The sequence below is a fragment of the Rosa chinensis genome, chromosome 1 (assembly GCF_002994745.2).
Source record: "Rosa chinensis cultivar Old Blush chromosome 1, RchiOBHm-V2, whole genome shotgun sequence".
Classification (NCBI taxonomy): domain Eukaryota; kingdom Viridiplantae; phylum Streptophyta; class Magnoliopsida; order Rosales; family Rosaceae; genus Rosa; species Rosa chinensis.
In genome coordinates, this window is record NC_037088.1 from 50,949,369 (window position 1) to 50,975,703 (window position 26,335).

The 26,335-nt window shown below is 37.5% G+C and overlaps 2 protein-coding genes across 5 annotated transcripts; both read left to right on the plus strand.

Annotated features, from left to right (window-relative positions):
* The first annotated feature begins 17,540 nt into the window (after window positions 1-17,540).
* LOC112181918 (jasmonoyl--L-amino acid synthetase JAR6) lies at window positions 17,541-22,272 on the plus strand. 4 transcript variants are annotated; one of them, XM_024320331.2, is made up of 5 exons: window positions 17,541-17,852; window positions 19,291-19,591; window positions 19,694-19,795; window positions 20,053-20,831; window positions 21,568-22,272. In XM_024320331.2, the coding sequence occupies exons 2-5, from the start codon at window positions 19,299-19,301 to the stop codon at window positions 22,110-22,112; spliced, it is 1,719 nt and encodes a 572-aa protein (XP_024176099.1). In that variant the 5' UTR covers window positions 17,541-17,852; window positions 19,291-19,298; the 3' UTR covers window positions 22,113-22,272. The 4 variants fall into 4 exon arrangements, with proteins under 4 accessions (XP_024176099.1, XP_040373047.1, XP_024176101.1 ...); XM_040517113.1 differs by having other exon boundaries at window positions 19,299-19,591; XM_024320333.2 differs by lacking the exon at window positions 17,541-17,852 and adding an exon at window positions 18,541-18,943.
* Window positions 22,273-25,504: 3,232 nt separating this feature from the next.
* Window positions 25,505-26,013, plus strand: LOC112175985. Its single transcript, XM_024313801.2, has one exon. The coding sequence runs from the start codon at window positions 25,586-25,588 to the stop codon at window positions 25,994-25,996; it is 411 nt and encodes a 136-aa protein (XP_024169569.1). The 5' UTR covers window positions 25,505-25,585; the 3' UTR covers window positions 25,997-26,013.
* Window positions 26,014-26,335: the final 322 nt, after the last annotated feature.

Here is a 26,335-nt window from a genome sequence, read left to right on the forward strand (position 1 = left end):
GATTAGAAGCCATATATAGCAATGACCAAAATATCGATAGTTCAAAAAATAGAAATATCGAGAAAATATTTAATATCGATGGAAATTTTACTAAAATTTTAGATAAAAGTTGTATGATCAGCTAAAAATATATTAAAAATAACATATCAGAAATATGTTAAAATTAATATCGATGATTGTAAAAAACAGAAATTTTGAAAAAATATCGAGGATATCTTAAATATTTTAGTCCTTGATATATATAGAGTAGTCACACTCACGAAATGCAAGCATACACTAAATTTGGTCAGATCGAGATCGACCAAAAGGAATGGCACAAAATTTGGTAGTGGACATAGTCATATAGACATGAGCCTCATAAACAATTGCTTCTTCTTTGAATTTGTGTGTCCAAGTTCTCGCACTAAGTCAAGGACAATGGCTTTGCCTTTCCGGAAAAAAGAATCACTACACCCTCTTATAGCTCTACGTACATATCGATCGGTCCCTCACTTTGTAGACCACGTAAATAATAAATAAACAAAACTGTTTTTTTTTTTTTTTTTTTTTTTTTATCTCAGACTAGCTTGATGATTAACAATGGTTAATAACGACTTTGTTTGGAATTGACGGATTTAATGAGTTCATCCAAAGCGCTATATTATGGTATTTTTGACGAGATGTTAGAATTTTACGATATTAGCTTCCGACGTTGTATCAGATAAATATATCATATCATGTTTCTCGATCGAGAAATCTAGTATGATTAATTTAGATTTGTAACCAGCCTATCTACACTTGTACTTTGTAGTTTTTTAAATAAAATTTGTACTCTATAGAAATGTCGGACCAAGTTTTTTTTTTTTTTTTTCTTCAGGTAAGGCAAGATTATTAATAGAATTCTTTTCAATTGGTTTTCAAAGAAAATTTTCTTATATTTTAATTGGACTTATAAACTCTTAAACATGTAGCAATTACATACATAAAAATCAGAGCACAAATATATATCACTCACTAAAGCAAAATTATGAAAAACAAAAAGAACAAAAAGAAAAATTATCAAGGGGAGAAGAGAGAAGTATAGTTTTTTTTCTCGTCTGTAGTTTATAAAAGTATAAATATTATGTTATCTTAAAAAGGAAAAATCTTAAACAAAAAATATTTAAAGAAATACACAATTCTCTAAACCTAGTGTAGAATAGTGATGCTGATGCCACGTGTGCTATGTTATATTTTTGACAAGTATTATCTATACTATATTTAAGAGAAGAGGGCTTACTCACCATAACTAAATTTGTTTACTTTTATACCCCTAAAATATTAAATAACTTTATATATATTTTGTTCAAGTAAATCCAGAATATGTGTCTAGCCCAAACTCGAGGTTACTTGCTCTAGTTGAAATAGGGTTTATATTATAGATATTCTCAGAGAATCTTAGAAGATATCCAATCAATGTACGATTATGTTTCCATGTACAACTCTATCTCTATGCTTGTAATCCTCTATATAAAGATGCCCTTATTATTAATGAAAGTACGATTCAATTCTCTTCCAATTTAGTTTTCCTTAAACACGTTATCAGCACAAAGCCCTAACCCTGAAACAAATAGCCAAACCCTGATTCAAGAAGCTAAAAACCTTGAATCCGAATACAAAACCTTGAAGTCTTTTCGGCCTCCACCTCACACGTTGAAACACTCGATCCCAAAAGTCCAAAACTGGCAGCGCCATCAGAAGAATCGGCCGGAAACCTACCAAACAGGCCACCGGAAGCTCCATACAACCCGCAGCAAACATTCCACCGGTTCACCATCTTCCGGGGATCCAATGACAAGACCCGTCCCGGATTTCACCCAGAAATCCGAAGTGGCCCTGCGGGGCCCACCTTAGAAGAAATTCTACCAAAAATTTAGCAGAACTTCCCCTAAAAGTAGGGTACCCAAAACCTGTAGAAAAACATTTACACTTCTAAATCAACCATCCTTATTCTCCTGGAGCCACCTGCTCTCCAAATCACAACTCCAATTTCACATAACACAAATCACAACTTAACTAACATTAATTTCCTCAGGTAATCAGAGTAATTCTAACAGCAAGGGTAATCAAGGAAAACCTAAATCAAATAAAAGCGCGGAAGCCATGCTGTTAACTATGCCTCAACTCCAATGTACGCCCGACCTCAACTAATTTTGCCTGCAAACTGGGCATTTGAAACAGAAGGGCCCAGGGGAAAGTAATTGAAAAACACGTGAGAGTGAGTGGACAAAATAAACGACTAAATAAATAATTTAAAAGAAAAGAGGTTGTATTACTTCCCCACGAATTTAAATTCGTAAAACTTCGATGCATGCAACATTTATAAAACGTATGTCTTTAAAACTCAGAGTCTCGTGAAAACATACCAGTCCCCGCTGGCTAAAAGAATCGGACTAGCCCCGCTAGTCAAGTAACACATAAAGGATATGGGGAAAAGATGTCACCATACGGGTAAAGGAGCCCCTTAGGCTCTACCTACCCTCGACTGCTACTCACACATAGATTGTATGAGGAGGAGAACTAATAACCTCGACTGCCACCCACGTGAGGAGGAGAATAAACTACCTCAACTGCCACTCACAAACACAAAGTAAGTGAGGAGGAGACCTAATCAAATGACCCGAATATGGTGAGGAAAAACAATCGAAAACCAGTAAATCCATAAAGCTTCCCCAATATCTCACGAGAAAATAAATATTCCAATGACGTGACCCTCCACGCTAAAATATTCTCAAATCCGTAACCAAAACCGGAAATTAGTATAAGCAAATCCCATTTCCAAAAAATCTCTCAGAATCTCCAAGAAACAAACCAAATCCAAAATCATTAATTAGGCATTCCCAATTCCAAAACTGAAAGTCAATAAATAAATGAGAAATCCAACTCCATCGAAACTCGTCTCGAAAATCTTCCAGGAACTTAAATCGGCGATTAGAAATATACTTAATTCCGGCAATTACCTTGGAAATAAGTAATTCATCAAATAATATTATAAATCATAACCAACCTTTGAAACTCATTATTGAAAGCAAATCCACAAGATAAACCGAAATCAAATTCCGAAAATCAATTCATTTGCTCAAAATGTAATATGATTAATAACTAGAGCATTATTTTAAGAAATAAATGCATGCATCATTATTTAAAAACAAAAGTCCACTCATAGTACTATATAGGCGACCACGTGTACGAGTTCCTTGGTCGAGCAATAGCTCGGTACATCGCCCTGTACACAATTATTTTTTGTGAATAACTATTCAATAATTAAATACAATTCCCAAAATCAAATCCTTATAAATCATCTCTCCACTTCTTCTTGGATTCAACCCAAATTTTATCTCTAATACCAATTCATTATCTTAAAGGTTCCAAGTCAGAACCGAGAGATATCCGACGGTCGGATTCTCGTAATTCGATAACTGAAACCCTAAACTTCAAAAATTCATAATTAATTCCAAGTTTCTCCAAAAATTACCAAATTTCACATACAAGCTCTACACAATTTATAGGATTTAATGGGCTAAAAACCAGAATTAAACACTACCCTACACGCCTCCATGCGCCACCCACAGTGGCGGTGCGTGGGGCTCACGCGCCGGTGGCCACCACCTCCAATGGTCATCAAATTTTGACAACAGCACCTACTCAACACACTGATCATTTTTCTCAACTACAACACATCCCAATTTTACCTTTAAACAGTCGAATCCGGCCGGTGAAGAAAAACCCAGAAAACTCAAGAACCCTAGGATCGGGTGTTGATCAATTCTCTCTCTACACTGCAAATCGTAGCTCAAGGCTAGAGGGGAAATGATCCTTGGCAAAAACCGCACCTTCGACGCCGGTTTGGTGGCCGGAGACGGCCGGAATCGCCGGAAATTGACAAAACTCCCAAACTGCTACAGTGAACTTCACGGCTCAATTCCGAGCTCCACCGACCGAGCCACCGCAAAACACCACCACAGGCGTGACAAGGATGAAGAAGCGAGCTTGCTGGTGCCCGGATTCCATCGTGGGGTGGCCGGAGGAGGAAGAAATCGGAGGAAGAAGCAATCGGGTCGAAGAGGGGAAATGATCGGGGGAGAGGAGAGAGAAAAGCCTGGTAGGTTTCCAAAAATGGAAACTTACCACAGTAACTTGGCTATTTATAGAAACTTATCACATGAACAGTAACTTTAGTATTTCGCTTATAACTTTCGCATACGGACTCCGATTTTTACGTACCACATATCCACGCGCTCGGTTTAACGTCCTCTACAACTTCCATGAAGAACATTTTCTCAAATTTTGACCCGAACAAAAAGTCAACTTTTAGGGGCACTAAAAGTACTTAAACGACAGTAAAAGTGAAAGTAAAGGTCGTTTACTGTCCAAATAACTAGTAAACTGGTAATTTAAGATACGGGACGTTACATCCAATTTCAACCAAACTTTGTCACCATATACCACTCAAGCTAATGATTCAGGAACCGGAAGAAAAAGCACAAAAACCGGCCTAAAAGTGGGTGAACCGGTTGACTAAACCTTCTACAGAAAACCGGCAGAAAAGAGAAGAAAAGAAAGAAAAAAAAAAGAGGAAAAGAAGCCCAGAAGCCCAAGCCCATTGACGCAGACCCCACAGCCACGTCAGCAGAACAGTCATCCTCCACGTCAGCATCTGGGACCCACCGCCATGTCAGCATATGGGGGCCCACTGCCACGTCAACTCAGTCAGCATCTGGTCAACAGTCAACGACCGCCAGCCAATTTTCTGGCAACTTTTCCAACCACTTTCCGGAGATTTTTCTAGGCAAATTTTCCCGCGACCTATTTCGAGGTATTTTTACTAAACATTCCCTTATTTTTAGTGTTTTTTAATTCAATTTCTCTTCTTTTCAGGGACTTGCAACCTCCCTTCTTCTACCCCCCTTTCTTCATCATAGGGGAGACCAAATTAAGTCGAATTGTGGGGGTTCGTGCTCACTCCAAGCTTAGAGCTTGTTGAGATCTCCAAACTTAGAGTTTGTAGAGAATTTATGATCGACCACTTACGTTATTGTTTCGATCTAATCCAATATCTCTTGGAATCAAATTTCTTGGAAGCGACTACGCTCAGAAATTCCTAATTTCTTGGAAGCAATTACTCTCAGAAATTTTATATGTTTTCATGGTAGCCTATTTCGCTCCGAAACTAACCCTTTTTATTGTTCTCTTTCAGGATGAGTAACTTGAACAAATTAGACTTTGCTCCATTGGGAAGAACTGGCTCTGGATATCACAGGTGGGTTCGTGATGTCTGCCAGCATCTCAAGGCCAATGAAATCCTGGAGACGATTCTCGAGCCTAGCTAGGACGTGCTAACTTTTGAGTAAGCTCAAGCTTTGGAAGTAAATAGAGCAGCCTTAGAGGAAAATAAGGCGAAAGCCATCATCCTAATGACTCGTCATATGGATGATTCGCTCCAGTACGAGTGTATAAATGAAGAAGACCCCAAAAGGCTGTGAGTCTCACTCGAAGAAAGATTTGGCAACGTCTGTGACTCCCTGCTTCCTGACCTAGAAGTGAGATGGCATAGCCTCCGCTTCTGTGATTTCCAGTCAGTTCTTGACTACAACTCGGAAGCACTTCGCATTAAATCCTTAATGTAATTCTGTGGTAAAGAGATCACAAATGCGATGTTGATTGAGAAGACTTTCCCTACATTCCCCGTCTCTGCATTGATGGTTGCTAAGAACTATCGAATCGATGTTATTGCAAGACGGATCACAAGGTTTCATGAGCTCATTGGAGCTATGAATGTCACTGAAAAGCATGCCACCATCCTTGTGAAGAAGTATAATTCGAGAACCGTGGGAACAAAGCATATTCCGAAATCCAATTATAGTCGCGCCCCAAAGAGAGGGCGCCATGAGCGAAACCTTAATCTTAGGGATATATTTGGACGTTCTGGTCCATATAATCACTCTACTAGGGAAGGTAACCGCCAAAATAGATGAACACGGAACCGAAGAGGTCAAAGTAGAAAGAGAGAGGGAGGCAACGCCTCTGGCCATGTTGGTGGCGCCACCAACACTAAGAGCCATCTAAATGACGCTTTCAAAGCGCCTCAATCAATGAAGTTTGAGCAAAGAAATGTATGTTCTCGATGTGGAGTGTCTGATCATTGGGCACACATTTGTAGAGCTCGTGAAGAACTTTTCAGCACCTACAAAGCATATTGCGAAGCAAGGGAAGCTCACTATGTGGAACAAGAAGATCAAGAAGATGATCTAGAGTGAAGGGTTAAAGACTAAAAATCTGGCTGGGATCAATAGATCGCCAATTCTGTTTAAATCTTTATTTTTTCAAGAGATGTAATAGGCAATTGCCATATACTTTGTAGTAAATTCCAATGGCTTAGTCTTTCTTCAAAGTAGGCTCACCCAAAGTAAATGTGATGTCTAGGAAGGTTCTGAGATTAGTGGTACTTAAGCGAGCCTTACTCCATCAACATCTCTTTACTCACCTGATCACATTTATTTTGGAGTTATCGAAATTAGTTAGACGACTACCATTGTTTTGCATTAGCTAGCATTTTGGATTAGATTTTCTTTGGTTAAAGAAACAATGATGTAACTCCGTTGGCTTATGAATAAAATTTTGAGTTCTTTTACTTATGACTCAATTTTGATTCAGAGCATATTACTTTGTGACTACGATGGCTGGGTCATCAGTATTAATTCAAGGACATGGAATAGCTCAAGTTCTCCTTGCCAAAAGGCACCTTGATTACTGTCGCAAAAACTCTCTATGCTCCTTGGGAAAATCGCACCTATGAGTTGCCAACGGATTCCATGCAAAAACGCATGTAGAGAACGGAAATGTGTTCCTTTGAAATACCTCTAATGATTGGGAACAAAGGCGCATCTTAGAGAAGTTTATGTGTCTCTCTAGTGGATTCTATGTCACTATTCGAGATATTAATCCAATAAAAGTTATGAGAGAAGATATTTGGGATTTAGACACATATTGGCTTTGTCACGACATGATAGATCATCTTAGTCATGATATGATGATCCACTTGTAAATGCTGCTTATGCTGCACTCCTAGCAAATATCATATGACAACGGGCTCACTCCCCGGATCATCCTAATTCCGTCAATTTGTCTTGACGATACTAGAGGGTTTACATCGAAGACTTTCGATGGTTATTGTATTGGGACTGATGTTGGACATCATATTCCCATGAACACACCCAAATGGTCTCGCGGAAACGACTACGATGGTAGTCTGGACATTGGTAATGCGCACCAATCTCCTCATATCCGCTTGGGGTGATGCAATATCACATGCAGCTATGCTAATTCGTCTACTACCCACCGACACTCAATCTACCTCTGCATTACAGCTAGTGACTGGGTACAAGTATCGTACTTACGCATATTTGAGTGTGCTATTTATGTGCCAAATGCGCTGCCACAACGCTCTATGATGGGTCCTCACAGACGAATGGGAAACTACGTTGGATTTGAGACTTCAACAATCGTCCGCCACTTCATGCCTTTGCTAGGCGATCTCCTTATCGCTAGATTTGAGGATGTCACTTTGATGAAACAGTATTCCCATGGTTAGGGGGAGATAAGAACATAGATGTTCAGCAGGAACAACTGGAATTGTCGTGGTCTGTCCCCACTATGTCTCATCCCGATCCCTACTAAAGTGAGGAAATCACACAAATATGCTACAAACATGCTTGCAAGGAAGGACGTCCCTACGAGAGGACGTAGCGCCACCCTACACGGAGGTAGGCATGGTGCCAATGCCAAAGAGAGTGGCACTCTAGCGTTATAGGTCATGGCCCCAGCTAGGATGTGTGGGAGGCCCGTGAGTTCGAATGATACTTTGGCACATTCCAATCCTTTGATCATCAAGACTCAAAATCCGTCTCATAAGAATTTTTCGAGTTAGGGTTATCGTTGGGGGACGCCTCAACGTCAGAACCTATTCCTGAGAATATAGAGCTCTATGAAAATTACATTAGTGTACATAAGACGTGGGATAGAAACTCTATCATAATTGATGATGTAGTTGCACATGAGTTTGTTTAGTTAGATGATATCGAACCACGCTCCGTTGATGGATGAATGCCAACGTAGAGAGATTTGGCCTAAATGGAAAGATGCGATCCATGTTAGGTTGGATTCTCTAATGAAGAGGAAGGTTTTTGAGCTAGTGATGCCAACATCTCCTAATATAAAACATATTGACTAATGGGTCTTTGTTAGAAAGCGTGATGGGAAAAAGAGATGGCAATCTCATCTTATGGCGCAAGGCTTCTCACAAAACGCCCTGGAATTGACTACGATGAGACATATTCTCTCGTAATGGATGTCATTGCATTCCACTACCTTGTTAGTTTGGTAGTTTCCAAAGAACTGAACATGCAGCTTACAAATGTGGTCACTACGTATCTATATGGGGATCTAGATATGAAATATACATGAACGTTCATGGTGAACTTCATTTACCTAAGTCAAGTGGCTCTAGACCACGGAGCGCTTTTACAAAAAGGTTGAAACGCTCACTAAAGTGACTACTTGATTGGGAAGGGATATGCCCACGCGTTTTCATAACAAGTTTCGGATTCTATCGCGGTTCATGTTGGACATAATCTTCATTAGAAGCCTTTAAAGAGTTAAGGGAAACCGTTGAACACTTGAAATCCGAGTTTGAGATGAAAGATTTTAGGAGAACACGATTATGTCTTGGTTTGGAACTTGAGCATCGTGTTGATAGATGCTTAGACATTTTGACAAGGTCAAACCTTCAAGCACCCCCATGATCGTTTGTAGTCTTGATCCTGAAAAGGATGATCTTCGTTCGAAAGATGATAATGAAGATGTGCTAGAGGCAGGAGTGCCTTACTTGAGTACAATAGGCACATTATTGTACTGAGCTCAATGCACAAGACCGGACATCTCATTTTCCATGAACTTGTTAGCTAGATATAGCTTTGCGCCAACGTGACGCCATTGGATTGGTGTAAAAATATCTTTCGATACTTGAGATGTATGATTGATATGGGCTTGTTCTATCCCTACAAATAGATGATAGATTTGGACCCATCACACAGCAAGAACGCCGCCAACAATGGCCTGCGTCCACTATCTCCATCCCAAAACGATATGTGTTTTGGAAGGTTTTGTTGATGTTGGGTATCTCTCTTACCCACACAAAGGTCATTCCCAAAATAGTTAAGTGTTCACCATGGGTAAAGACCGTGATATCTTGGAGGTCTACAGAAATAGACCCTAGTCGCTATATTTTCGAACAATGCAGAGATTATTGCTCTTCACAAAGTGGTTCGTGAATATATATGGATTGGATCCATAATTACGCATGTTCGAACAATTGTGGTTTGAAGTCTCCTACAGATGAGCCTACGAGCATTTAAGATAATGCTACTTGTTTTTAATAAAGAAGCAAAGGCTACATCAAAAGCGACAACTGTGATGCCCCGGAAATTCGTATTTATTTTCCGATGATTTTCCGGAATCTAAATTATGGTTATTAGACAGTTTCGTGGCTCGTGGATGGAGCGGAAGTGTTTCGGATGAATTTTCATTCGGAAAATGTGACTTTAGGGGTGGCGTAAAGGTTGACTTTTGATACGTTGGGATTTTCTGAAAACTTCCTTCACGAAAGTTGTAGAGCACGTCGATACGAGTTCGTGGACATGTGGAACGTGAGAATCAAAGTTCGTATGAGAAAGTTATGGCTAGCGGAAAAAGTTTCCGTTTTAGTATAAATAGAGAAAAAAATCAGAATTTCTTCATAATTACATATTTCCATTTCCGGAAATATTCTTTCCTCTCTCTTCTCTCTCTTGGCTGCTACCTTCAGAGTCGAAATAATCAGAGTGACCAGACCCGAACCCGGTATTCCGACCCGGTCGGAACTTGCATCTCGGGCGACCTCTTCCGGTGAGACGAGCCCAGATAAGTTCGCCTCCTTGCTCCGGTTGTCTCTGTGGTGGTCTCTAGCAGCGATTCTCCTTCACGGCGGCACTGCAAGACGACACAGGTTGAGGAAATCGGACCTGACCGGAAAAAGCAGCTCCGGCGACGTCACGGCTTCAAGTTTCCTTCCTTGGCTTCGTGGGGGTCGTCTGAGTCGATCCATGGTGTTTGTTTTGATCGGTTTACATGGAAATCGGTTCAACTCAGTTTGGATTACTGTTCAAGGCTTGTGAGGTAGTTTTCGACCATTCATGCTTGTTTTCTGACTTCGAGCTAGTTAGGAAAGTTCACAAGCATGCTTAGATGAAGAACTTTGATGTTGGGAGTTTTGTGAAATATTGAGTTTTGGCGGGCAGCGGTGCACCACCGTCTATGGTGGCGTTCCGGCGGTGTTCCGGCCACTTAAGGAACTGTTTTTGGTATTATATCTGTTCTACTCGTTGATACGAGCGTTTCGATATATATATATATGCAAATTTTGGAGTTCGTATGGAATTGTTATGATTTTTGCAGTTTCATACCGATCGATTTATTCTATCCGTGAGGATTTGAGCGTCCGATCGACTTGTGGTTTGGTCACATCGATCGTGGACGTATTCCAGAGATTTTGGGAGGTCTCGGATGTGGCTTCGCCTCGATTGGCGCCACTTTGGGGATTTTAGTTCAAAACAAGGATTTCAGACTTAAATCAAATGTGAATCGTTACTGATTGTGATCATTGGTGATTAGGTGCTTCTAAAGGTGAATTGGACAAGTTGTTGGTGAGAGTGTTAGTATGGTTCTATATAGAAGATGCAGCGGGAGTTTCGAGGTGAGTAATCTCACGAAGTTCATTCACGAACGGGCTTACCTTTATCGTTTTGAGAGTTATTTAGTTAACTGCAAACTATAGTTGGTATTAGTAGGCATTCCTGAGCGGATGACTACGTATATATATATTTACGTGAAATATATGTGTTTTGGTGGTTTGTGGATTTTGAAACAATATGCATGAAATGATGCTTTTTATTGTTTTGGGTTGTGGCTTTTGGAAACAAATGATTGTGGAAATGTTATTTCGATTTGTTTTGAAAAGCGTTGAGATTTGTGTATTTGAGGAACATTTTAGTTCGCGGGTGGTTTATTTAAATATGGGTTTTTACCGGGAGTAATTGATAGGGATCAATTACGGGGAATCTTTCATTTTCGATTCGTATAACATTTTGGGTCCACTGTGACTCCTTTAATGTTTTGGTATTTATACCGCGGGTCCAAAGACTTACGAGTTGAGGATCGTGGGTGGAAAAATCGGGACTTCACGCCTTTGGCCGGGTTAGTGAATACGATCAGTTAGAGCTCTAGTCTATCCGCCGCGCTGGTTTATTGATTTAAACGTGTGAGTTTATCTCATGCTTTGTTTATTGATTTAAACGTGTGAGTTTATCTCGTGCTTTGTTTATTGATTTAAACGTGTGAGTTTATCTCGTGCTTTGTTTATTGATTTATACGTGTGAGTTTATCTCGTGCTTTGTTTATTGATTTAAACGTGTGAGTTTATCTCGTGCTTTGTTTATTGATTTAAACGTGTGAGTTTATCTCGTGCTTTGTTTATTGATTTATACGTGTGAGTTTATTCTCGTGATTGGCGTGAGTTGTGTGTGGTTTGAGTTACTCATACGGGCTTGCAAAAGCTTACCGGGTTTGTTGTGTGACAACCCGGTACACTATTCAAACGGTGTAGGGGTTAATCCTGCAGGTTAGGATAATCGAGGTTGAGGCAGCGAGCTAGCAGCTTTACGGTAGGAAGCCACCTTTGTGACTTTACCTTTGCTAAGGACTTTCGTTGTATAGTTACTTTGTGCAGCCTTTACGTTTTATTTTGTTGTTGACAATTTAATTTGTAAGCTTGTGTAATATATAACTCTATGGAGCGAGTGTATATTAACTTTGAGGGTTCAGGGCATCAATATCTGTGTAAGTTAAAGGGAAAAAGATTCCAGGTATTTTGTATTGATGACTGGACGTTCACGCATATATAATTATGGGGTTATATATATCGATTTTCTTGTGTGTAAAATCAGGGGCGTGACAACAACACTAAGCATAATTAGCAACAACAGACTCACCTCAAGATCAGAGTGAACTAGGTTCGATCTGAGGATAGTGTGGCAGACTTGCTCACTAAGTCATTGCCTAAATTCACTTTCGAGAAACTTGTTGGTAGTATCTTTTGCGGAATTTATCCGAACTCCCATGACCGTTGCCATCAGGGGGAGATGCAGACATCAGGGGGAGATGTCTACATGAATGGTGTGTTGTGCTCTTTTTCCCCTTCGACCGAAGTTATTTTTGTCCCACAGGGTTTTTGTTACTCGATAAGGTTTTTAATGAGGCAACGAGAGGAGCACCACGTTTGGGCGACACAAGGGGGAGTGTTCAAGTAAATTCAGAATATGTGTCTGGCCCAAACTCGAGGTTACTTGCTCTAGTTGAAATAGGGTTTATCTTAGAGATATTCTCAGAGAATCTTAGGAGATATCCAATCAATGTACGATTATGTTTCCATATACAACTCTATCTCTATGTTTGTAATCCTCTATATAAAGAGGCCCCTATTATCAATGAAAGTACGATTCAATTCTCTCTCAATTCAGTTTTCCTTAAACATCTTTCTAATTGTAAGGGATAAGTCAAAATTTAAATAAATAATTAATAAGAAAATTTATTTATTTTTCAGGAACTAACTACCCACTTCTAGATGGGTAACCACCCAGTTCTCCACACCCAAAGGATGTAAACAATTTCTAGTGTTATTTATATTTAATTGTATTTAAATCTAGTTATGACTCTTATCCCTAATTAAAAATTTCAAAATACGAGACGGTGTCTTTATTGGAGAGAAGAAACAGAAAGGACGTGCAAGGTATCGTCCTAACCCTCTTGCTCTTTCCTTCAGAAAAGAATTCTGCAAAACCATAAATACCAAAGAGACTTCCATAGTTCCATAGCTTATCTTAAGTTTCGAGGTTATACAGCTACCTAGATTCGACCCCTCCTAAATCCGCCCATACTTTATAGTTAATACAACAACCCGACGTCTTGTTTCAAATAAAATATAAAATACATTCTTCAATAGAATGTATTATTGGCAATGTTGATATTTACGTTAAAACATTTCCAAATGCATGGTCGAACCTCCAAGACTTTCCTCCAAAACTGTAATATAAGGTTGTCCTCATCAGAGTACCAACCTCCTAGCCCATATAATAGGGCACGTTTATTTGAAGCTTTAATACCTTTTGTTTTGTACATTTTTTTTTATCGGGAAGTTAGGTTAGTAACTCATACATCCATGCAGTGGTATCCCAACACATGCACCGTCATTGCTGTGAAAGCCATACTAATCCACTGCACCGCAGACGCAGGAACCCAAAGGGTCCCTCAAATCTGCTGGCCACATGATCGATGGAACTGAGATTCTAACGTTAGACTTGGGGGTTCCAAACTACGCCGTTCGACCAGCACACCACACCACACCACGTGGTTTTCGTTTTGTACACTTTGGCAGCATACAAATAATTTGTCAAAATTTTCCGATTATATATCTTTTTTTTCGATTTTTTTTTTTCATTTACAAAATTCTGCTATAGACTAAAAAAAAATAAATAAATAAATAAAAGAGTCTGCACGATGTGCAACTCCTAATCTCCTTTGAGGGGCCATGAGGATCCATGTATGTTACTTTTCTAGAAAACCAATCAGCATCAAGTTCCTTCAGAAACAACCATGACTTTTTCCTTGTAAAATTGATGTTGTGAAATAGTGACATTTTCTTTTCAATTTATGTAAAGAGAAATAGTGGCAAGTCGTAAATTACTAAACAATCGTTAATGTTATCTATCAAGTTGGGTGTGGCCAACTGAGTACGTGACTAGCTAATATTCCACCTGAAATTCTGCAAATATCCATCTAAGTGCAAGAGTTGTGATTTTTTCTTTTCTCTGGGATATTCTCTTCATACGCAATGTGACTACAGGGTTTTCTGGGCATCTTATTAACCCTTTCTAGTCTTGATAATGGCATCTATAGCCGTCTTGTGCCTTCCTTGTGCCCATCGTCATGTGTTGGTGGCTGGTGGTTTGAGCCAATGGGTCGAGAATTAAGAATTAATTTAGCTTGCAATGTTTGATCTAAAATTCATATCCATGCACAGTATAGGCCGATTTACATGCGTTATGAGATGTTTCACAGCCTAGCAGTATGCATTCTTTTTATCACTATATATGAGGAGTGCGAGGTTGCTTAGGCAATAGCTCATTTTTTTCCTATCTCTTTGAGTCATTGTATTAAATTTTTCACTTGATCTTATTCTTAATCTAATTTAATGTTTTTATTTAAAAAAAAAAAACAAATTATTAAGTGTCAACGCGATTAGTTAGGTTGTCTCTGTTGCCCTACTAACCGCTATGACATTCTTCTTATTAATTTCATATATTTCCTTTTGCCTTCCAAAGTGTCCTTCTTGATTATAATATAGTTTCAAACCAAGTTAATATCATTCACATAGTGTTCTCCCATATTTAAGAAGGTGATCACATCCTCGCAACCAACAATTAGCTGACGTTCTTAAAAAAATAAAATAAAATAAAAACAATTATTTGACGCAAGCTTGTCATCATGCCGTTTTTTTAGCAAGATTGTCATCATGCCTTGTGCTTTGCATTCTACAATCATATTTAGAGGGGGGTCAATGCATTGTGCATAATATTGCATTGTTTCTCAATTCTAACTAATCTTAGTATCACTAGTTTAGAGTTGTTTCTCTAATAATGAACTAGTTATAGTCATTTTTAAATGTCATTACTAATTTTAACTAATAATTGACCTAAAGGGTTCATTAGAACAAATGTGAACAGGATAAATGCATGAGGTACCAAATATAGAATCAATTGTATTATATGGAATATTCAAACTGCGCACCACATGGCAAGACTAATAGGCAATCATCACCACCCTAATTAAGCCCCTCCCCCAATAATATGTGGATTGAATTCAAACTTATCCATATAATCACATAATTAGTTGATAAAACAAGAATGCATGCAACATAGTATGGAACTTAAGGGAAGTAAAAGGAACAAAGTATAAGGCCGGCAGAGCTATAAAAACCTAATGATAAGCTCCCAGAGAGTATTATAATAGCCTAATTGGCTAATTAGGTAGGTTGTAATGAGGCAAACTCAAGGTCTCCTATTTATAAATAAGAGATATATCACTAGATTAATTAATTTTCCGTGAGCAATAACATAAATAGTTACCGAGATGACTTTGAACGAGTATATTACAATGAAAATGGGTAACTTGTATGCTTCTTACTTTCTTAGATAGCAAGTTGCATATATGTGCCATTTGAGTTGGTATATATAATATAATTATTCGATTACACATTTAGGTTGATGCTTTCAACATGTTTATATCATTTGAGAGTGATGCAGAGGCTACGGTCAAATTTCCAGTTTGTACTATGCGCGTATTGTAGTATTGCAAGTTTATCAGTTAAATTATAAATGAAAAATAGGCCGTTTCGTACATGACACGGGCTTAGAAGCTTCTCTGTCCCTAAAATAATAATTAGCAGCGGAATTAAGAAACAAAGAAAGAGATACATGAACAAAAAATTGCAGTACTAGAAAGTCTGTTTAGTACTGTAGTTAATTATACTGAGCAATATATGAACACTATTCATAAACAAAATGAATTAGGGAAGAAAATGAAAACACTATTCTCTGATGATATAAAAGGATCATGGCCTCATGGCACATGAACTGTGAAGGTTGTTCGAATAATTTCCAAAACTAAGTAAGAGTGAGAAAGAAATAAAGGAAATTTTACTGTTCTCGTTGTCATGTATTTTAACTAGAACCATTGCGTACATATTCGCTAAAACGGCAAAGTTCAAAGTCACTCTAAATTCACATTTTTGTAATTCTAAATTCTGAAAAATGATTCCTAAAAAAGATGGTTGATGATGTGGTAGATGATTATCATACATTGTTTGCTTGCTGTGTGTTTAAAAAGTTAGAAACAAGTTGGTGTCAAAATTTATTATCCTAACTAATATACGATTCAAATGGATTGAATCGAAAGAGAGTCCTAATCTTATGATATCAGTCATAATCCAAATTAAAAATATGCATACATGTATCCATTCAAATAAATGTGAATTCGCTTTTTCTGTTAGTGGTTATATATAGAAATTCCACCATACATGTTTTTTTTTTTTTTTTTTTTTTGTATTTGGATGAGAAAATTATAAAATTCGTAGAAATTTAATTATAAATTATGAAATCTACAATTTCATCAATTCTATCAATTGCAAATTTTATTGTTTGGTTGTATCTATTAGGATGTAGAATGTGTAATAAGTTTAAAACAAATAAAAAAAATTAAATGAAAAAACCCCTTGTTTTGGAAATAAATAAAGAACTAAAAATTGAAAACCACGAAAAAATTTGAAATTACACATATTTTGGTGGAAATTGAAATGAGAAATTGAGCAATGAATTTTTTCATTTTTTTTTTCCACAAAGAAATTTAAAATTTCCAATCCAAGAATGTCAAACGAGGGAATTCACTTTTAAAAATTATGAAATCCTCACTCTCAATAAAATTTTATCATCTTTTTCCCCATCCTTACACATACACCCATACTGTGATTAATCCTCATGAGTAAATTTAACCGTTTGAAGAACTTGAATCAAAAGAGACATGTGGACAACACTCGTATTACATTGGTTATAAATATTTTACCATAGAATCATATATGCTTGTATTCTCATGTTTTACGATTTCCATTGCATTAACCCAATTCTTCACCCATCAAACCACTTGAATTAACCTTAAAGGCTTAATAGTACAATTTCATGTCAAAAAAACCGTCACATGCTGATTTTAAATTATCTAGATGGTTATCGACTTTACCATATTAGACTGATCGCATATATCAATTTTAATATTTCTTTTTGTCAAAAGTAATATAAGTTTCTTTTTCTTTGATTTGAAAAACGTCAGTTAAATTAGTGAATTACTAATAATATGTTTTTTTTTTAATCAAATACAGATAGAAAGTTAGTATCTCATATTTTAATGGACCGTCACAAGTAAGAGAAATTTGTACATAAGACAAACGTATCACGTGGTGGTAGAGCAACTGAATTAAAATTCAGAAAATTTTAAATGTGTTCCGAAACTATCTTTACTTATTAAAATAAAATACCTAAAACACCCATTTTTATATTTACCGGTTGGACAGCCTTGCCTGCCACGTGGGTACGTTTGCAGTACGTAAAAATTTCTTAAAATTAACGTCATTTTACGGACGAATATAATGTATAACGTCATTTTAAGGAAGAATATAAAGCGGCCAATGAAAAAAAAGAAAAAATAAAAACCACCAGAAGGCCACGACGGTTGTAATCTGGAAAATCCAAAAAAGCAAAGCCAACTCTGCACGGTAATGGGGAGAGGGGCCTATATATACGATTCCACCCCGTCAAAGAATCTTCGCTCACTTCCCCCACCCCCCCCACTCTAGAAAATTTAAGCCAAACAGAGCTTACCAAATCCCATTGGCTTCTCAAAAACTGAAAAAACAAACCACCATTTTTATAATACTATACTCTTCTTCTGCGCCCTCTCTCTCTCGCTAGAAACTGCTTCCTCTGTGCTTTGAGCCTTTGACAGAAGAAACAGATTGCGTAGAATTCAGTGATTCTGTAACGTTTTGCTCACTGTGTTCCTTAATTATCTGGTTCTTTTCTTCTCAAAACAGAGTGCTCTCTTTTCTCCTGTTTCTTACAGCAAGACTTTGATTTCAGGTACTGTTTCTTCTTACTTGGTTGGTCTTTGGACTTTTGGAGTTCAATTGGGTTTTGAGATTTGTGCATAATTGAGACAAGTTCAATCTTCTTCCTTCTGTTCTCTTCGTTTTTTCTTTCATTTACTGTTGGAATTTCCTGAAAGTCAAGCAGAGTCTCTTGGACAATTACAAGCTTTTGTGTGTGTGTGTGTCTCTCTCTCTCTGGCTCTTGATCCTGTTGTTTTTGATTTTGAAGTAACCACTTTTTCGACGGAGTGATTTATATTTCCTGATTTGGAACAATCACGTTTGTTTTTAACCCAAAGTGGACAAGAACAGCAACTTTTGAAGCTCGTTTTCCACACGGGTGTCTGAATTTTTATATTTTACCGGCTCCTGTTTATCATTGCTTCAATTTCAATCATTACCCCAACTGGGTACAACTGACTTGGTGTTTGGAGTAAGAATTTCATGATTTACAGACCCTTTTACCTTTGGCTCTGTTCATCTTATTGAATCACTTTCAATCTTCTTGTAAAGCTTCTCTCTTTCTGTCTGAGATTTATGTGTTTTCCTGGAAAATTCTGAAGAGTTGACTTAGTTGACTGCAGTCACTGAAAGATTAAAGCTTTGAAGCTTCGTCTTCTGATTACCAATTGAAGGATTCTTGATGAGAGTTGGTGTGAACTCTACTTTCAACTTACTTTTCGAAAAATTTGACCTTATCTCCTCCTACTGTTGCCTAACCATAGCCTCTAGCTAGTTTTTTGGTTGTTTAAGTTTTCTACAATAAAGTGGTCTCTCATCTTTTTCTTTTTCTTCCCTGAAGTAGCTTAATTAATGAATGATTGCAACTTTGTCTGGAATCCTCATTTGAGCTCTGTTTGGCTGCTGAGAAAAGCCTGTGGAAAATAAACGATAAGACCATTGAAACTTTGGGTTCCTTCGCTTTTTTAATCTCTTGGGTTTCAATTACTCACCCAAATCCAGCTGCTAATCTACCAAACAATCGTAGTCGCTCTTAGCTGTTATGAATGCCTCAGCTGTTTTGTTGCATTGTGCTCCAGTACTTATTTTGATTGGAGCTGTTTGTCTCTTTCTTCTTGCCAGGCAAGGTTCTCTCGCTTTTTCTTTGTTCCTGAGTGAGAATGAGTTGTGTAAGAATCTTAAAAGGAGTTGATTAGATTGAGACAGATAAAGGTTTTCTGCTGTTATTGATGAATTTTAGTACCTTTTGAGTTTTGGACTTTTCAGATTCTTGTCTTTTGGTTTTCGCCAGAAGATGGCTTTGTGAGATTTAATTACAGGTCTTATGGTGCTTAAATGAGATTTAATTACAGGTCTTATGGTGCTTAAATGAGATTTAATTACAGGTCGTTTCATTTTATTTTTGAGCATCTATAAAAGGGGCCTCTTTTCCTTGGTTTTGATCATTTCTGGCGTCTTTGTTCTTCTAGCTGTGAAGATGTTGGAGAAGATTGGAGAGTTCAACATGGAGAAGGTCATAGACGATTTTGAAGCAATGACAAGTGATGCGGAGAGGATCCAGAAGGAGACCCTCAAGAAGATTCTTGAACAAAACAGATCCGCGGAGTACTTGCAGCTTCTGGGACTCAATGGAAGAACTGACCTGGAGACTTTCAAGAGGGTTGTTCCTCTTGTTACTCACACGGATTTGGACCCTTATATTCAGAGAATTGCAGATGGTGATTCCTCTCCAGTTCTCACTGGAAAACCAATCACAACAATCTCACTGAGGTAATTATTGGTTCTTTTCTTTTATTGCCTCATCAATTGAATTGAATCTCGAGTTGACTGGTAAGTTTTCGGTTTCTGATGTCTGTTTTGTACAATCTGCAGTTCTGGTACTACTCAAGGAAGGTCAAAGTTTATACCTTTCAATGATGAACTGATGGAAAATACCATGCAGATATTTCAAACCTCTTTTGCCTTCAGAAACAGGTACTAACAAAAATCTTATCTGTAGCTGCTGAAAGTTATTAGTAAATTCAATACATGAAATCCTACATCGGTAATGGCTCTATGGATGTTTAGAATGCTTGTAGCAAGACTCATGAAATCAAGGTGAATTTGGTTTTACACTATCTGCTGGGACCTTGAATTAAATTATTCCCTATAAAACCTTTTGAATGTCCTAGTTTAGCACTTTAGCATTTTTAGTTCTCCTCTGATGATCCAAAGAATTCGCATTGTTTCAGGGAGTTTCCTATTGGGAATGGGAAGGCCTTACAGTTCATCTATGGAAGCAAGCAGTTCCAAACTAAAGGTGGTTTGGCAGCTGGAACTGCCACCACCAATGTTTACCGTTGTTCGAAGTTCAAGGAGACAATGAAGGCAATGCAGACCCCTTGCTGCAGCCCTGATGAAGTAATATTTGGTCTTGAGTTCCACCAATCCCTTTATTGCCATCTATTATGTGGACTGTTATTCAGTGATGAAGTTCAGTTGGTATCCTCAACATTTGCTCACAGCATAGTCCAAGCCTTCAGAACGTTTGAGCTATTGTGGGAGGAACTATGTGCTGACATTCGAGATGGCAGTCTCAGCAGCCGGATCACAGTCCCATCAATCCGTGCAGCCATGTTGAAATTACTCGAGCCAAACCCAGAATTGGCTGATTCGGTTTACAGAAAATGTTCAGGACTGAGCAACTGGTATGGACTGATACCAGCCCTTTTTCCAAATGCCAAGTACATATATGGTGTTATGACTGGGTCAATGGAGCTTTATTTGAACAAGCTGAGGCACTATGCAGCGGACTTACCTTTGTTGAGTGCTGATTATGGTGCTTCTGAAGGTTGGATTGCTGCAAATGTCAACCCAAAGGTACCAACTGAGATGACCACTTATGTTGTACTCCCTAATATTGGCTACTTTGAATTCATCCCTGTTAGGGATGGCATTGATTTCAAGCCAGTGGGTCTTACTGAAGTGAAAATTGGTGAAGAGTATGAGGTTGTGGTCACTAATTTTGCAGGTACTTCCTTGCTCTAAAGTATCTTTGATTTCTTTGGGTTTTTGATTTAAGGATTGCTTCCTAGAACTCCACAATATGCCAGATTGATTTAAAATTCATATATTTGAAATTGAGACTGACATATGATCCAGCCATTACGCGTCTAGAGTCCCAAGTTTTGCGTTTTGCTTAATTGCTGACCATGTGACCTCAAAATTAGGGACAATTTCTTCTATTCTTGTGCCCTTTCCATAATCTGCTGTTCTTTTCAATTATTGCTTCTGTCTTTTGGTAAGTCTTCTCTCAAAATGAGCTTCTGAATCTTTTCACTAGTTGACATAACCGACCCAGCTGGCTTAGAAGCTTGAACCACATGCATCCATTATTGTGTTCTACGACAGAATAAAAGAAATAGTGAAAAATCCATTATTATATAATTGATTGTTCTGCAGTGAGATAGATACCCTCTAATAAGATCTAAGCATATAATCCTTGTTGGTATGGTTGGCATCTTTTGATGCCCCACATGTACTACACATCAGAATTCTTCAAAACTTGTGTCTGAGTCATTGCATTAAACGCTCAAAAGGATATAGAGACAATTCTTGTGATAGGATACAGTTTTAAATAATTCTAGGGAGGTAGACTTTGTATTTTAGTTGGTAGCCAAACAATATTGAATCTGCAAGTTGTCACATCTGGTTATTAATTGCTTAGTTTTCTGTTGGTTTGATTTCCTCATCTAATTTATTTGCAGGCTTGTACCGATATAGACTAGGAGATGTAGTGAAGGTGATGGGGTTCCATAACTCGACACCTGAGCTCAAATTCCTCTGCCGTAGCAATCTACTGCTCACCATCAACATTGACAAGAACACCGAGAAAGATTTGCAGATATCTGTTGAAGAAGCAGCCAAGCTTTTAGCTGCAGAAAAATTAGAAGTTGTTGATTTTTCAAGCCATGTAGACTTGTCCACAAACCCTGGTCACTATGTGATCTTCTGGGAACTTAGTGGTGAAGCATCCCAAGAGGTTCTCAATGAATGCTGCAACTGTTTGGACAAGTCTTTTGTGGATGCAGGCTACAGGAGCTCAAGGAAAGTCAACGGAATAGGTCCACTCGAGCTCCGAATTCTTCGGAAGGGAACTTTCCAAAAGGTTCTCAACCATTACCTTGCACAAGGATCTGCTGTTAACCAGTTCAAGACCCCAAGATGTGTAGGGGTCAACAACAGCAAGGTTTTGCAAATCCTATGTGGCAATGTAGTTAGGAGCTTCACTAGTACTGCTTATGATATATAAGTCGATATAGATTGGACGTTGTTGGTTAATTTTCCATATGAATCCAATATGTTTTTAGCTTTCTTAAGTGACTAGCTTCTCTCGTCTCTCTTTCAGTCGACTTTCTTTCGAGTAGATTGTTACATATCTAAACTTAAATAGAATGATGTTTCAAGCTCAATTCTCTCGTATGTCTTCCCTATCTTTTGGGTTGGATTAGACTAGTCAGTTCATATATTTGCTAATGATGATTGATTACTCTAAATGAAGGGGATGAACATCATCATGTTCTAAGCAAACTAATGAATACATGTCCTTTCAATCTCTTGAAGAACGAGGTTACAAGGGGGAGGTTGTTAAGGTTATGAAAGTATATGTCTCTCAATGAGCACAAAGATTTTGACAATTGAAGCTGCCTTCACATGTGATGTCGGTATTGGGTATTCCCAATATGTGCCACATACTTGAGTGTAGTGCCATTCCCATTTTGTTTAATGGACAATTGGACAGGACCACATGAATGTAGATCACACACTCTTCATATCAGACAAAAACTAACCCTAATTTTTAGGTTGGTGTACGACAATGCATTCCTACAAAAAAACTAGTCAATTTCTTTTTATGTTAATAGATATTTTATTTTTTCAAAAGAGGAGGTCAATTTATATATAAATGAGTTAAACTATGACATGTTTTCGTGACGCACGATAGAAAAGAGTCGTTATCTAAGTAAATTTATTTTTTATTAAGACTAGTTGAAATAAAATGATCGATCGAGTTAATGACCTATAGGGCTATAGTCTCCTACTAGATTTAGGATTTGAAAAACTAAATCAAAGACGATCAATTTTGTTTCAAATTGAAAAGTGCACTACAAAAGTAAGGATGTATGTGAAAACATCCTTCGCTTCGCTCTACTACCTTAGTGCCTTGGCAACTAAGAGTAGAGTGGAGGAACTGCTTGTACATGATTTCGCAGATGGAGTTTCGCTCTTCTCATATTTTTCGTGAAGGTAATCGAGTTGCAGATGGTTTGGCAAATGAAGGGATAAATTCATCAGGTTTGACATGGTGGGACTTGCCACTTGATTCTGTTATCTCTTTTTGTAATAGCGATTGGTTGGGGCTTCCCAACTTTCGGTTCTGTTAGTTTTCTTAGTTAGTTGCAAGTTATAGGTTTGTTTTTTGTTTCCGGTGGGCTATGATATAGGCTCCTCCTACTTTACTGTACTTCTTTTCCTTTTTTAATAAATTATCCTAGCTTCATCGGAGTTTAACCAAAAAAGAAAAAGAAAAATGATGTATGTGAAAATACCTATACTGTGCTTAAGGTACTGTGGTCAAGGTACGTGATCCATAAAATTTAGACTAAATTATCATGAAAGTGACCTGACCTAAAAGGATAAATCATAATAACCAAAACAACAATTGAGGATAACATAGAAAGACCCAAGTCGGGTCAATTCTGATAAGGGATCCACACTCCTACAACCCAAGAGCAAACGTACCCCACCACCCTCAAATAGCATGCCACAACCATCGTCCATCGATAGGTCTCAACTCCACCAAAAGCCGTAACTGCCATCCCAAAACCGTAGTTGCATTCGATCAATATCCATATCAGGCACGCGCATTGCCATTCCTCATAAGAAAACAAGCAAGCTCATGTGGTTATCCTAAGTGGTGAGTGGAGGTCGGAAATTGGGTTAAGAATAGGTTAAGTCAAAGGTTCAATTCCTCTCCAATGTAATCAAAAACAAAATTGATAATAATATTGAAAGATAAGTTAAGGGGTCATGGGGAGAAGTTGGCATAAATGAGAAGAGTTATGGTGAAATTGAATGCGTTATTATTGTCTGTGGGTCATTTTACAATTGTATGAAAAATTAGAATAAATTGACGATAGAGCATCTAATAGAAGGGAGGGTTATCTACCATTTAACTTCTCCCATGTTACATCATTTGCATATAGAATTATTTTTTTGTTTTTGTTTTTGAAAGAGGGCCAGTACGGCTGCCCTTAAGCCTTGATCATTAATGAAACTTCAGAATACATGGGGGGGACATAACACCTGAACCCCAACTTACAATAAGCATAGAAAGAATATCTTGAGATAATAACAAAAGTCTCAACACAAAGTATGTATTCTGACATGCACCAATTAGCGAAGAGTGCACTTCTGGCTACTCTATTCGCTTTACAAAGGTGGTGACATACCGAAAAGCTGATTTTATTAGTATATTATGGCTTCGAGTACGCTTTTACTTTCCGGCATATAGAATTATAAAAGGACAAATGTAGAGTCAAAAACTAAGAAATACAAACAACATTATCCTAAACAATAATAATAAGATAATAATATTCTTAGCTAGGTTCATACACCTATACAATTAATCTACAATTAGATTCCTCAAATCTTACAAGTTGATATAAACTATGCCTCCTACAGCTATTTTTTTATGGAGTGATGTAACCTAAAACGACTTTGTTGATCAAGATCAAACATTACTTGGAACACTCATCATCTCCACCTCAATACAAGAAACATGTTCATCTATGAATTTTTTGATGATAAACTACATCACTTGTATATCAAAAAATTCCATAAATCGATGTAGACATCGTCAATTTGTGGCAAAACGAAAGAATAATCTGGCGATTAAGCCTATGATTCTGTTGATCAAGATCAAACATTACTTGGAACACTCATCATCTCCACCTCAATACAAGAAACATGTTAATCTATGAATTTTGATATAAACTACATCACTTGTATATCAAAAAAATCCATAAAATCCATAAATCGATGTAGACATCGACAATTTGTGGCAAAATGAAAGAGTAATTTGGCGATTATGCCTATGATTTCTAATGAATCCAAGACCTATGAAAACAAAGATCTCATATATAGTAGTTTAGCTAAGAAGAAACACTTCTATTCTTAATTTCTTTCTTTCTTTTTGTCAATTGCTGTCAAAACTTACACATTCTTAGTATCTTAGACTGCAGAATTGTGCTTATGCAGTGTGATTAATTCATCCATATATAGCTAATTAATTAAGAAAGAAATCGGTGTTCCTAGGTCAGAAGTCAGATACAAACAAAGCTCATGCATAAATGTTTATATGCTAATTAGATACTCCTCCCTACACAAATCTGATTATAAACTAATTTAAGTAATGAGTCGTCGGATCTGTCATGTTCCTTCAGAAAGACAATCATGTATACATTGAATTTCCCATTATATACATCAAAAATGGAAAATAATCTTCCTATTAAGGGGGCACTATAGTCAGTTTAAGATATAATACTTGTCCTAATCACGCAGGGTGGTGCGTCCACCAAAAACATGAATGGTGTGGTATGCCAACCTAAACAGAATATGCATGATTGTCACTTGTCATCCCAAATCAGAAACGTTTATTATAAGTTCATCACTTGAAACAATTCATCTTATTGGTATCAGTTAGTCTATGATCTTCGATAATTTCAAATGCAAATGCAGGAAACAGTGGAAGGAAAAGGAGATCATGAAGCGGCATTGGCTATATGGGACTGTGGCAGCCCCTTGTATGACTCGTATGAACTGGCATCGGTTAGTCATCTAATCGAGCGCCATCTGATGGCATTCCCATCTCTTGGAGGATCATCGAAGCGGTTCATAGCCAAGTTCTCTCATTCTTCTTCATCGAAGACGACCTCCACTACTAGTACTACAATGAAAGAGGCAAAAGGGTCTGATTCAATGGAGGAAAACTTGAGCAAGATCTTGGGGATCAAGAAGATGTGGAAGAGGAAGGGTTTGTTTGGAGCAACGAAAGAAAAGACCAAGAAAATGAAGACTACTGGATTTTCTGGCTTTTACAGTAGGTTTGGTCTCTGGAGGAAGAAGGAATGCAGGTGATATCAAGTTCAGTAATTTCACTCATTTTTAGTACTTTCTATATATATATTTGCAATGTTAATAATGAAGATAGAAAAGCACAGATATATATATATATATATATATATATATGATTTTGGGTGTTATTCAAGCTTATTTCTGATTTATGAACCAATTTGAATGAAATGAAATCTTATGTATGCATTGGATCCCATTAATTAGTAGTATCTAGATCTGTAAATCATATATATTTCCTTGTCTGTACTTTCAGATGCACTTCACACATTTCATACTCCAACCATTCTTCTATATAATTTTAAAAATCGTTTCACTGTAGCTTAATTCCATAGTGTGCATTCT